General features: G+C 49.9%; 1 protein-coding gene across 6 annotated transcripts in view; it reads right to left on the bottom strand.

The window, feature by feature from the left end:
• Positions 1-14,219, bottom strand: part of Unkl (unk like zinc finger) — a 47,071-nt gene that overhangs the window by 21,416 nt on the left and 11,436 nt on the right. For all 6 annotated transcript variants that reach the window (XM_021186054.2, XM_029470924.1, XM_029470926.1 and 3 more), the window contains exons 3-9: positions 13,981-14,157; positions 12,739-12,872; positions 8,310-8,445; positions 5,891-6,008; positions 4,480-4,564; positions 3,017-3,099; positions 330-389 (exon numbers count right to left, since the gene is read on the bottom strand). In XM_021186054.2, the coding sequence (XP_021041713.1) occupies positions 330-389; positions 3,017-3,099; positions 4,480-4,564; positions 5,891-6,008; positions 8,310-8,445; positions 12,739-12,872; positions 13,981-14,157 (793 nt within the window). The remainder of the gene's footprint in view (positions 1-329; positions 390-3,016; positions 3,100-4,479; positions 4,565-5,890; positions 6,009-8,309; positions 8,446-12,738; positions 12,873-13,980; positions 14,158-14,219) is intronic.

The raw sequence follows: 14,219 nt of genomic DNA, 5'->3' as shown, positions 1-14,219 counted from the left end.
AAAATGCTACAAGGCTTTGATTTTGTTTTCAAGGAAGGACACAATTTTCAGGGTGAGGGGAGTGGGGAACCACAGGGTTTCTTTGTGTCCTGGAACGAGCTCTGCAGGCTGGCCCTGAAGTCACAGAGATCTGTCAGCTCTGCCTCCCAAGGTGTATATGGCTGTCACCACCAGTCTTAAGTATTCTTAACAGTAAAACAAAGGACACATGAATATGAGCAAAAGAAAGAAAACAATTACAGAACAAGTAGGCAGTGGGACTGGGGGCTTAGCTCAGCAGTAGAGTGCAGACACAGAAAGGCCTAACAGAAAGCCATGCGATGTTGTACCTGCTTGCTGTCCTCAGTAGCTTTCTGGCTTCCTTCAGAGGGGGAGTCTTTCCTTTTGGCCTGCAATAGAAGAACTGCTTAGGTTAGAAAGGCAAGGAGACATCTTCTGAAAACACACAGGCCTACAGTTTATTTAGAATTTAGAAAATGCTGGAGCTGGTGTGCTGGACTGGGCTTGTAATCCCATTACAAAGGAGACTGAGGCGGGTGGATCATTGAGTTTGAGGCCAACCTAGGTCATAGAATAAGACCTCATCTCAAAAAAAAACCAAAATACCAAAAAACTAAAGCAATAACCGACAAGCCTACCAAACACTGAGAAAGTGTTTACACAGTTCCTGTCCACTGGTACCCAAAGCTCTTCCCACATTTGATCACTCAGGAAAAGACAGTCCTTGACACATGTACCAAGAGCCAAGGATTATTCAACAAAAAGGCCGGGTGTGTGCAGGTCTCTTTTTTTGTTTGTTTGTTTTTTTCGAGACAGGGTTTCTCTGTGTAGCCATGGCTGTCCTGGAACTCACTTTGTAGACCAGGCTGGCCTTGAACTCAGAAATCCGCCTGCCTCTGCCTCCCGAGTGCTGGGATCAAAGGCGTGCGCCACCACCGCCTGGTGTGTGCATGTCTCTTGTTTGACCCAAACAGCACCGAGGCTAAGTCTGTTCAGGAATTGCCCAGGGGAAGCTGTGGTGGTTTGAATAGGGTTAGCCTCATAGACTCATGTTTGAAAGTTCGGCTATAGGGAGTGACACTATCAGGAGATGTGGCTTTGTTGGAAGAAGTATGCCACTTTGTGGGAGGTCTGCTCTGCTCAGGCTACACACAGGGTGGAATCTAGTCTACTCCTGGCTGTCAGCCGATCAAGATGTAGAATTCTTAGCTCCTCTAGCACCATGCCTGCCTGCACACCGCCATGCTCCTGCCATGATGATAATGAACCTCTGAACCTGTAAGCCAGGTCCAATTAAATGTTGTCCTTTGTAGTGTTGCCTTGGTCATGGTGTCTCTTCACAGCAATGAAACCCTAAGACAGGCACAGCTGTGTCTTCTTGAAGGAGAAGAGCTCCCAGCATTTCAAGTGGCCCTGTGAGGGTTTTGTGACAATTTCAAGAGACATGGAAAGTTCTGAGTATACAGAGTGCCCGAAGGGTTCCAGGCCCAGAGCAGGAAAGAATGTAGAGATGACTCATCCACAGGCACTCCTCCACCCTCACTCAGAGAGAGGGACTCTCGGGAGAGCTCACTGACACCAGCAACAGAGCATCACAGACTGGGGCCTCCCGAGCTGAGAGCAGCAGAGGATGCCTGCCATACCTAGGACACATATGGAGCCTGCCCTACCAGCCAGAGAGGACCATCCTAGGCAGAAGGGCCAAAGAACAAAAGTGACTAAACCCTAGACCACAAAGAGACACCTGCAGAACCTCAGGAGTCCTAACAGATTCAGGGTCCACCCAACACAGTGGCTTAGCAACCAAGTGCAGAGACACCGTGACTGCATGAGCTGAGCAGAGTGGCTCTGTTCAACTAATTCAGGGAGATTTCTTTTTTTTTTTTTTTTTTTTTAAATTTTTTTTTTTTTTTTTTTTTTTTAAAGATTTATTTATTTATTATATGTAAGTATACTGTAGCTGTCTTCAGACACTCCAGAAGAGGGCGCCAGATCTCTTTACGGATGGTTGTGAGCCACCTTGTGGTTGCTGGGATTTGAACTCTGGACCTTCGGAAGAGCAGTCGGGTGCTCTTACCCACTGAGCCATCTCACCAGCCCCAGGGAGATTTCTTTTTTCCCCTCTTTTTTATTTTTTTTATTTTTTATTTTTTTTTTAAAGATTTATTTATTGATTATATGTAAGTACACTGTAGCTGTCTTCAGACACACCAGAAGAGGGAGTCAGATCTCGTTACGGATGGTTATGAGCCACCATGTGGTTGCTGGGATTTGATCTCTGGACCTTTGGAAGAGCAGTCGGGTGCTCTTACCCACTGAGCCATCTCACCAGCCCATCCCCTCTTTTTTAATAGTTTGTTTTTGTTTTGTTTTTTTTTTAAGACAGGGTTTCTGGAACTCACTTTATAAATCAAGCTGTCTTCAAACTCAGAGACCTCCTACTTCGCTTCCTGAGTGCTGGGCATAAACCACACTGCCCAGCAACTTCAGGACTACATCAATGTCACACAAACTGTTTAGAACCAAATGCTATTTTAAATCCATTTTTGAACATCCTGTCCCTATACTGGGATAGCTCCCCAGGGACCTACTCTAGCGGCTGACTCTGGCACGAACAGGAAGTGACTTCTAAGTCAGAGAACGATCCATCCTCATCACACCCATCAGATACAGGACGCCCCTCACCCAAAGCATGGGGATGTCGAGTAACAGACTGAGACGCTGCATCCGATACCACTTGTTGATGACCTCCAACTGCCTAGGACTGACAGCCCAAGGGATCTGTGAAGTCGAGGGCTGGCAAGGCACTGGACGCCCGCTGAGGCCGAATCCCACAAAGCAGTGCAGCAGGGGCATAATGTCCTGCTCCAGCCCAGGCACAAACATGGCCAGGACTTTTCTAGACTATCTGAGGAGGAATCACAACTCCACATGTAGGCTGCTTTCAGCCACACCACCCGAACATCACCCCATGCCTGTCCCCTCAGTGGGACTGATCCAAGCAGTGTCCACTTACACTTCCAGGCTGGCTGCTGTAAGCTGAGGTGCTGTTGGAACTGAGTTCACGGCAGCTCCACTCGTTCACCATACCCAGGCTCTCTGCCAAGAAAAAAAAAAGAGTAACTGGCACTGAGGGGCTGCCAGCTGGCCCACAGGACAGGTGGAGAGTACCGGTTGATGTTGTAACCATTTCCCTTGTTCTGGATGGCAGGCCAGCCCACACAGAGCCATGTAATTAAAATAAAAAAATTCTTTTTTTGCCGAGCGGTGGTGGCGCACATCTTTAATCCCAGCACTCAGGAGGCAGAGGCAGGTGGATTTCTGAGTTCGAGGCCAGCCTGGTCTACAGAGTGAGTTCCAGGACATCCAGGGCTACACAGAGAAACCCTGTCTCCAAAAAAACCAAAAAAAAAAAAAAAAAAAAAAAAAAAAAATTCTTTTTAGGGGCTGGAGAGGTGGGTCAATGGTTAGGAGCATTCGCTGCTCTTGCAGAGGCCCTGGGTTCCCAGCACTCACATGGTAACTCACAACCATTTGTAACTCCAGTCCCAGGGAATGCCACACCTTGTGGCTTCGACAGGCACCTGGCATACATGCAACGCACATAAACAAATGTAAACAAAACACTCATGTGCATAAAACAGTAAGTCTGTTTTAAGATATGTCTTCTGTGTGGGTGTGTGCATGTGAGTACAGGTGCCCCGGGGGTCCCCGAGTGTGCATTTGATTCCCTAGTGGTTGTGGGCCTCCTGATGTGGGTGCTGGGAACTCAGCTCTCGACTGTGCAAGAGCACTGCATGCTCTTAACTACTGAACAATCTCTCGAGCCCCAAATAGTGCTATTTGGGTTCAATCATTTTTAACATGAACAACAACATGTCACGTGTGATGAGAAACAGCTGCCATTCCACCTGGAACAGAAGGAAGTCTGAGCTTGCGACTACCACCATATAACCACCAGAACTCAGACTCCAGAGCGGGGGGCAGCTTTAGAGAATCAATTATTAGCCTATGTGACAATAAATGACCGCAGGGTCTGAGGCCAGCTGGCCAAGCCCTACTAAGGATCTTGGCACCTCCAGCTACAGGGACAGAAAGTGACTCTACAAAGCCACTGACACTCAGTCCCAGCAGGACAGCAGCAAAGCAGGTGAGCACGAGAATGACAACAGATCTGTATCCCCAGGAGGCAGGTGGGACCTAGGAGGCCTGGGGACAGGAGTCCTTTCAAGAATCACAGGTCTAGTCTGTCCCAGGTGCAAAGGGCAAGGCAGGTCTAGCCATGAGGCATGAGCCCTCCCCCTCTCCCTGCCCCCACCCCAGCCATCTCAACGGGCATTATATACAGGATTCCCAGACATGCCTAGTCCCAGGTCACCGTGAGACTGTGGAGCTGCTGAGTGCGCTCCTTGGCCACAGGGTGGCTGAGGTGCCCCCCCGCCCCCCCCTCCCCCCCCAGGCTGAAGATCAGCTACTTACTCTCAATGTGTGCAAAGGCACAGAAAGGGCCCCGAGGGCAGTAGCCAGTTTGGCGCATATCGTTGCATTTTGTAGATTTGTAGATCTAGGAAATCAGACAAAACATGGCGGCTTAGTGATCTGTTTCCTACGAAGCGCAGCTGGCCACTTAGAACACCGAAGCAAACAGAGTGAGTGAGCACTTCCCAGCTGCAGAACAAATCTGCAGTGTCTCCAAAAGTTCATGAAGGCCTGGCTCTTAGACCAGAAGATGCTGGAACGGCGACAAGGCAGGGCTGGGTGCAGGACCCCGGTAACTAGGAGATATGCTTGTGATCATGATTGGGAACCTCCTAATCTTTGAGCTACACAACCCTTTTCTTTCTAGTGACAGAAAGATGGCCACCGTACCATTTGCCCCTAGATGCTCTTGGTCCTAAAAGCCCTCCTCTCTGCAAAATGTATTGGTCAGAGCCAAGTCTGTCTGTCAGACCTCCAGGCAAAGACGACTTGACACTCTGGAAAAGGCATCTGTCTGGTAGACAGCAGAAGCTCAAGCAATTATACAAGCACCTATCTTACGACCAGACTGCCCACTACTTCACCATGGGGACCTGGGAAAGAACGAAGACTCTGGCACCCAGGAGCCAACATTCCCTAGATACCAAAACAACACTACCCACTCAAAAGGCTCAGGGAGGGCATGACAACAGCCCCTGCACTAGCACACTTATGTCTCACACAGCCATGTCCTTCAGTTCCTCTAGCCTAGCCCCACTACCTGCAGACTTAGATGCCCAAGGACAGTTTGTTTGCTTATTCATTCTTTCTATTAATTAATGTATTTACTTTACATCCAGATTGCAGCCCTCTTCAAACATCTCCTCCCCCTACTTTTTCATTTTAATTCAAATCTGAATGCATTCTGTTTGGATGACTGAGCAGCCAAGGGGAACTCATAAGGAATGGGCCAAACACCTATCTAGAATATTCCACAGGACAGTCCTTCCTATCTATGTGGTGACCTTTGAACCCCTGGAACATCCTCACTACTGAAAGTCTGTTGCTCAGGGACAGGCAGTTTATCTCACATAGCACCCAGGGTGGAGCTGTGGGCTACACTCGATCACCTGGACCTCAGTAGGTACTGGAAATAGGGCAGCCAGTGCCAGGGGAGTGGGGGGAACTCTCTAGTGACAACTGTCCCTTCCTGGTTATACTCCCTGTCTGGGAGACGAAGCTGTTTTCACTTCACGGGTCTTTCCTGTCTTCCTGCTCCCACCCCATTTCCCTAACTCCTCCAAGGCTGATTTAATACATCTCATAGCATGTGGCGTTTCTAAGTCCTACATGCTCTTCCAGTGAGGATCCCACACACAGCCAGCCCCTCTTGAGCTGCCAGTAGTCCTGTCTGGCCCTGACCAATGCCTACCTCAGGATGGAACTGCTGCTCCGTGCGGGAATGGCAGTACTGACAGCTGTCCCCACCATCACACCGTGAGGGCTCGCCCCACTCGTCACCGTGCTTCACACTAGGACAGGGCGTAGACCTAGGACAGAAGAGCATACCCTGTGTGCTAAGAATCTGGCAAATGAGCCTACAGTGACCATGCCTCCCCTGAGGGATGCAAAGTCGAACGGGATGAACCTGAGTGTCCACCATAGGAGTCACGCCTCCCAGGGGCGAGGAACAGCTGGCTCAGGGACACACTGTAGGGCATGAGGTGAGGTGGCCCAGGGCTCTGCCTTCTGTAGCCAAGTAGAATCTGAGACTTAGGTTAAGTGACCACATTCCACACTCTTCCCATGCTTTCTGGCAGCTTCACAGTCAGTTTGGGTTTAGGGTCAAAAATTCCTACCTCTGGAACTCATTTGTTTTTTCTTTGCCTGATTTTCCATCTTTTTTAGAAGGATATTCACTGGTCCTCTTAAGGCCAGGCAGTAGTGACGGCACCATTTATTTATATTATTGCTGGTTTTCTGTTCAGGTCTCTTGACCCTTAAGCTATTCTGAGAGCAGTGAAGTCACAAATCCACCATCTTTGTCCCTAGGCACTCAAGGGGACATGAGGTTACTACAAAGAGGAGAGGGTAGGCCTCTGCAAAGAAAAGATATAGGCTGTAAGGAAATCTGTGGGGACCGAGGACCTGGGCCACCGTGAGTGCAGACTGCAAACCCAAAGGCTCCAGAGGCCAGCAATACAGACAGGGGTGGCTGGAGCAGAGTGCATGATGCTTTGGAAGATGGGGGACCATCAGGCTGATGGAACCCCAACCCAGAGGCAGGTAAAGATCAGGAGGGTAAGGAGATCAGCACCCCAGAACTCAGTCTCCAGGACTCAGTGCTCTGCTGTCAGCCTTGCATCCCAGAAAAGCCAAAGGTGGGATGACGGTTGGGTGGTGCACAGTCCTTACATGACAGGGAATTAGGCTATGTACAGATAGGCTGGTCTCCAGTTGAGCTGAGGTCTGAACCCTGAAGGGTGATAATTCACCTTCATGAACGATAGGCATTCCCTCATGCTCCTGGAACTCTGGCTCCTGCCTAAGTTACCGCCCCCCACAGCCCCCACAAGAGAAGCATGGCTAGAACTCAAGTAGACAATGTCCCAAACTTCTGACCTTCAGGCTAAACTCCTCCCCAGTTACCTAGCAACAGTAAAGACCATAAAAAGGGCTGTTCAGCCCCCACCTCGCTCTCTTACTTCTCACTCTCTTACTTCTTACCCCTCACGCTCACCCCCTCTCACTACTCTGTCTTCTCTCCTCTCTCACTCCTCTCTCCCTGTTACTCTTTCTCGGTAGCCTTTCCTCTCTCTCTCTTTTTCTCTCACTCACTTCCTACCTTCTCTCTTTCCCCCTGCCTTTCTACAATAAAGCTCTAAAACCATAGACAGTCTCTGCTCATCAAGGCCCACTGCGCTTGGAGGATGGGATAGGCTTTCTTCTAATAAGCCGTTTCTAATCTCCCTAATCTTTCTAATGGAGGGCCTTCCTGTGCTCCAGTCAAGATCCACTGCGCTCACTCTCGTCGGTGTTGGGAACCTCTTCTCTCATCCCTCTCTCCCATAATCCCGGTGGCTTTAGCAAAGTAGCTCCGGGGTTCCCAGGTAGGGCTGGCCTTTGGCCACCTGCTGAAGAGTGGCTCAGAGGCTTAAATGCTCACCCAGGGCTGAGTGGCAGGTGTATGACAGCCTTCCCAAGCCTGACTGATCAGAGAATAGGTGGAACTCTGGCGGGGTGTGGGTCTTTCCCTCTTCCCTAGGGCCCCCCCTTTTAGTTCCTGACAGGGTGGTACACGGTACAAGGGGGGTAGATTATCAGAAGTGCCAATAAAAACATACAAGGTGCTGGACAGGCCAGAGAGGCGTGTGCCCAGCTAAGATCCCCATCACTAACAGGGCCAACAGTGGGAGGACTATGAGAACCACCGTGCCTGAGGGCAGAAACCTCACTCACCCCTACAACAGAGCAACAGATGTTCAAGCCTTCACTTTGTCTCTTAACAAGCCCAGTCCCTTAAGACATTGTCCTTGCCTGTGAGTGACAGCACTGCTGAGCAGGGCATCCTCAATGGGAGAATGACAACCGCATGGAACATGCTCCTCTCCCCAGCATGGGGGTGCACTTCCACAGCCAGTTTGGGCTTATAGTCCAAAATTCCCACCTCTGCAAAGAAGTGAAGAAGCCTCATGGCCCTGAATCTGTCAGGTTAAGGGAGGCAGCAGGGGCTCCAGAGCCCTAAGGTCAGTGGCTACAGCAGAGTACCTCTCTAGAGCTGGAGCGGACTTCTGATGGGAAACACCTGGGAGACTGCTCAGGGTCATCCTGCCTGTGGTCCCCGAGCCCACCTGTACTGGAACCTCCTGGGGTTCCGACGGCGGTCTCTGCTGTTGTGGTAGTGTGGACAGGCGTAGCCCTGGCGACATAGGCGTGGTGGCTTCGGGCACTGCTCAGTCTTATAGCTGCCCAATACGAAGTTACTGTCTGTAAAACAGATGCAAGAAAACCTGGCCTTGAGCACTCACAGTAACATTAGGCATAGCAGCCCAAAGTACAGCCAGCCACCCATCCAACACCGCTGAGTAGGTAAGCGAGCTACTGTACTGTGGACTGCCCAAAAGACACTGTACACGGTAGGAGATGAGAGAAGCCCTGTTAACTGGGATAGGGTTCCTTTAGGAACTGGCTGAGAAGATAGCTTAGTTGGTAGAGAGCTTGCCTAGTGTGCACCAAGCTTGGGTTTATTGCATGAGCACGGTGACCCATGCCTGTAGTCCTAGCACTTGAGAGGTACAGACAGAAGTAACAGACACTCAAGTTAGACACTTAGTTACATGGCAAGTTCAAGGCTACCCTTGGTGAAATGAAACCCTATCTCAAAAAGGGAAAAAAAAAAAATCAAATGTCAATCAGGCCCTGGTCACATTAGTATGTGACCATAATTAAAAATCAGTGACAGGCTGAGGGGTGGCTTAGTGGCTTTAAGCACTTGCTGGGCAAGCATGAGGACCAGAGTTCAAATCCCCAGCATTCATGTAAACTCCAGACAGGTATGCAGCCTCCGTATCAATGCATGAGGACAAAGTGTGAGAGAAGCTGAGGTCTGATGTCAGCCTCTGGCTCCCACACAACACACGCACAAACACTTGCCCCCCCCCCCCCCCCCCGCCACATGCATATCCATGCCCCCACACAAATAAACAACCAGGAAAGCACAGATCTTTTTTTGAGACTATGCTTGTCCCCAGCTCACACTCCATTCTCAGGGGTGTCTTCTCTTTCTTATGCTGTTCCTATTACCATAAAAAAAAAACAACAACAACAACAAACCAACCTAGTGAAACGGAAGCCTCATCTCCACAGGCTTGGGTAACAACAGGCCAACGCAGGCTTGTCCTCTGAACTCTGTCAATAAGGCTGGGGTGCACAGGGAACATAGGGGAAAGCTCTGGATCTTCTCCTGTTTGCTGGGACTACAGAACTGCTCTAAAAATACTTTTAGGCCACTGAGATGTCTCAGCAGGTAGAAGCAGTTCCTGCACAAACCTGGCAACTCAGATTCAATCTCTGGCACTCATGATAGAAGGAGAAAACTGATTCCCAAAGGTTGTCCTTTGGTTTCTACCCAAGCACTTGCATGCCCACTCCCACCTCTGATGATGGTGATGATGATGGAGGAGGAGAAGAAATTCCTACGTTTTTAAAAAAAAGATTTATTTATTTTAGGTATATGGGTACACTGTAGCTGTCTTCACCAGCTACACCAAAAGAGGACATCAGATCCCATTCTAGATGGCTGTGAGCCACCATGTGGTTGCTGGGAATTGAACTCAGGACCTCTGGAAGAGCAGTCAGTGCTCTTAACCACTGAGCCACTTCTCCAGACCCCAAAATTCCTACTTTTTATTTATTTTATTTTATTTTTTGGGTTTTTTTTGGGGGGGGGTTGGTTTTTCAAGACAGGGTTTCTCTGTAGCCCTGGCTGTCCTGGACCTCACTTTGTAGACCAGACTGGCCTCGAACTCAGAATTCCACCTGCCTCTGCCTCCCAAGTGCTGGGATTAAAGGTGTGTGCCACCACACCCGGCAAAATTCCTACTTTTAAAAATACTTAACATTAGCCAAGTGGTAGTGGCACATGCCTTTTAATCCCAGTACTCAAGAGGCAGAGGCAGGTAGATCTGTAAGTTCAAAGCCAGGCTGGTTTACAGAGTGAGTTCCTGGACAGCCAGGGCTACACAGAAAAACCCAGTCTAGGGGAGGGGGGGGAGCGGTGTTAAAAAAAAAAAAAAGATCTATCTATTTAATGTATGTGAGTACTCTGTAGCTGTACTGATGGTTGCCAGCCATCATGTGGTTGCTGGGAATTGATTTCTGGACCTCTGCTCCCTCTGGTCAGCCCCACTTGGTTACTTGGTCAACACTGCTCACTCCGGCCCTGCCATCTATTTATTGCAGCGGTCTTCAGACACACCAGAAGAGGGTGTTAGTTCTCATTACGGATGGTTGGGAGCCACCATGTGGTGCTGTAATTTGAACTCGGGACCTTCGGAAGAGTAGTCAGTGCTCTTAACCTCTGAGCTATCATCTCTCCAGCTCCCGGGGGGAAAAAAAATCTTCATATTTTTTAAAAAACAGGTTACACATAACCTACCTAGACTAGCTTCAAACTTAATGCCCTGTGCCTGCCTCCCCAGTGCTGTGGTTACAGGTGTGAGTCACCAAGCTCCCGCTCAGGCTGTACTGAAGATGAGCCATGGACCTAACGCCCAAGCAAGCAGTCTAGTCCGAGCCCCCCCTCCCCCCTCCCCTCCCCAGCTCTTTTTACTCTCAATTGTGAGAGAAGGTCCCATTCATTGCCCGGACTGACCTTAAACTTGCTCCGTAGTTCAAACTGGCCTAGATTTTGCAATCCTGCTCACACCCAGCCTCCTAAGATATAAGATTACAGGTGTATATATACACTAACCACATCCGGCTCAGCAGCTATGTCAATCTATGAAACAGTTTTAGTATCTAGCCTAGGCTGGGCCTGAGTTCATGATCACCCTGCATTGAGTACTAGACTCACAAAGTGGCTTTATCTCATCCAGTTTAAACATGGTTAATTCTGCCAGGCGTGGTGGCACACGCCTTATGCAGCAGAGGCAGATGGATCTTTACAAGTTTGAGGCCAGCCTGGTCTACATGGTGAGTTCCAGGAAAGCCAGAGCTACATCATAAGACCCTACCTCAAAACAAAATAACAACAATAACACCCCAACTTTGAGGCTCGCTGTGCTGGCTCACACCTTTAATTCCAGCACTGAAGAAGTAGGTCTATCTCTGAGTTCAAGGTCAATCTGGGCTACACAGTGAGACCCTTTATCAAAAAAGGAAAACCCCAAACAAACAAAAACATGAGTAAAGATCTCTCTAAAAATCACTTCCTTTCTTTTGTCCTACTCAGCTAAATCCTGATGAGTCCAATCTACCCTCCAGAGACATGGGGTTCTCACCTCCCACCTGTGGCACTGGACCAGATGCCCGCTTGGAGAAGAACAGAGCCTGCACAGGGAGGCTGCTGAATAGCGCAGAAGGTTGATACAAAGACACAAAGCCAGACATGAGGCTGCAGCCACTCTGTCCTCTGGCTGATTATTACACCCTGTCCCTGACTTTGGGATAGACCACTGCAAGTCTTCCTGTGGAACAGAGAGACCGGGAAAGTGGCATCCCCTCTCCTTTCCCCCAAACTATAGTGTTACAATAAGCCACAACCTGTCAGCACCGAGTCGGGGGTGGGGGGGTGGGGGGCGGCAATGAAGAGCATGCAGTGTGAGTGCCACACAGCACAATGGAGGATCACAGTAAAACATGGAGTCAGAACAGCTCCGCAGCCATGTTGCTAATGATCTGGCCTCTGGCCCCAGCTGGATTCAGCTTATCCAATGAGAGAGGAAAACTGCAGGCAAACGACCCACAGCTGGACTATCCGAAATTTGGAAGCACTGTTCATAAACTAGAAAACCCAGAAGTTGCGCAGTAGTGGCGAACATCCATGATCACAGCACTTGGGAGGAAAGGCAGGCAGGCAGATCTCTGTGAGTTTAAGGCCAGTTTAGTCTACAAATTGAGTTCCAGGATGGTCAGGGCTACAGAGAAACCCTGTCTCAGAAAAACCAAACAACAACAACAACAACACTTTCACAGGCCATGTGGTACATAAAGAAAAGGGATGGGCGCACATGACTACCCTTGAATATGGAATTTCCTTTCAGGGTGCAGAGAATGTTCTAGAATTAGGTAGCTCTGTTGGTTCACACCGTGAATGTACCTAATGTAACACAACTGCTCCCTTTAAGATGGTGACTTGCGTGTGTGCACACATCCTTGGGTGCACGTGTGCGAGCTAGAGGTCGACATTAAGTGTCTTCCTTTCACATTTCTACCTTATCTTTTTTACATGCACTATTATTTGACATGTATTATACAGTGCGCTGGCACAGGCTGCCTCCAAGTTGTTGTGGGCCCTGAATACTTCCCTTAGCCCCACAACCAACCAATACTACCCACCAAGGTAGTGTGACGGCTCAGCACAGTCTGGGACCAGGCGGCTGGGTTCCAATCCCACTTGGCCACCTGTTTCCTAAATGGCTCACGGTTAGCAGTGGGCTGAGAAACCTGACTTTCCCACCTGTCCTCCTCTCTGGTCTAAGAACTCACGGATGAAGCAGGTACCTGGAGAAAAGCCGTGGCTCGCCCCTGCAGCAAGGACTGCAGCGACCCCAGGCTTACCTTGCCACCGAGGGTCCTCGCCAAGAATCTTCTCGATCATGGCCTGGCTGGCCAAGACACCAGGCTGCAGTTCAGGTACACCGTCCCCTCCGCCGAGCTGGCCGTTCTGCAGGGCTTCCTGAGCCTGAAGCTCCCTGCAACCAACAGCACAGCACAGCAGTTATAGCCGGAGGGTCCCTGGAGGTGGGGCAGGCCACAGAATCCAAGGCTCCAGAGCCACCTGGCCTGTCACCTCACTACCACTACCTGAGGGTTTAGAGCCAGACGGCGGCAGCAGCAGCAGCAGCAGCCCGCAGCCTTGTCTTCTGTCAGCAGTTCTATTGCAAATCGCAACTGTAGAGCTGGTTCATTAGAAAAGATCTGCCCCGATTCCCCACCCCTTAGACAGTCGATGCAGCCCTCCCGGCTGTCCTAGAGCTTGCTATGTAGACCGGGCTGTGCTGAAACTTAAAGGAGACCTGCCCGCTTCTGCCTCCCAAGTACTGGGACTAAAGGTGTACACAACCACATTCCTGTCTGTCTGTCTGTCTTTCTTTGGAGAAGAGGGCTCTCTCAGATGTAGCTCAGAATGTCCTAATGTTTACTAAGTCAACATACATCACAGACCAGCCTTGAACTCATGGCAGCTGAGCCTGACTCAGCCTCCCACGCGTTAGGCTACTATAGGTGTGAGCTCGGGAAGCAGCTTTCTAGACCAGCAGTTCTCAGCCTGTCAGTCCAGGTCCCTTTGGCAAATCTGTCTCAAAAAATATCTACACTACAACTCATAACAGGAGCAACTCTACAGCTGTGGCGTTGCACTGAGAATAGTTTGATGGTTGGGGTCACCACAGCATGAGGGACTGGATTAAAGAGTGGCAGTGTCAAAAAGGCCGGGAACCACTGGTGTACACAGAAAGCCTCGGCCCTCTCCGCCCATTTTGTGGCTCACAATATACAAGGATGCACTGAGAACACGCGGGGAGGCCAGGACGGAACTCAGTTGGCAGTGTGCTTTCGTAGCACGCATGAAACCCTGGGTTTATTCCCTAGCCTACATAAATTGGGTGTGGTGCCAAACTGTGATCTTAGACCTTTAGAAGGAGTGACAAGTGGAAACAGTTTGAGGCCAGTGCGGGATACACAGGAGATCTTGTCCCCCAAACAGTAACTCAATACAACAGGCTCAGAAAGAGATGCTTTGAAACAATAATGCTGGAAGTAGCAGTGGGTGAGCTGGTTCCTAGGTAAGCACCAACTCACCTGATGTCACACACAGGTGGCCGAAGGTCCAGGGGCCCGTGTGCGAAGGCACAGTGCAGCCCGTTCTTCACACAGTGGCCCCGTGCATCTGTCTCATGAATACACGTGCCTGTCTTGTAGTAGCGCAGGTGGTACTTGCGCTCCGTGTCCCCAGTTGTCCGATGCAGGTAAGGGCATCTGGGAAGCAGAGGGATGAACACACCGACTAGCTCTTGTGGACTTAGCAGACTGAGCACTCC

This window comes from Mus caroli, chromosome 17 (assembly GCF_900094665.2).
Source record: "Mus caroli chromosome 17, CAROLI_EIJ_v1.1, whole genome shotgun sequence".
In the NCBI taxonomy this organism is placed as follows: domain Eukaryota; kingdom Metazoa; phylum Chordata; class Mammalia; order Rodentia; family Muridae; genus Mus; species Mus caroli.
This window is presented reverse-complemented; position numbering and strand designations above follow the sequence as displayed.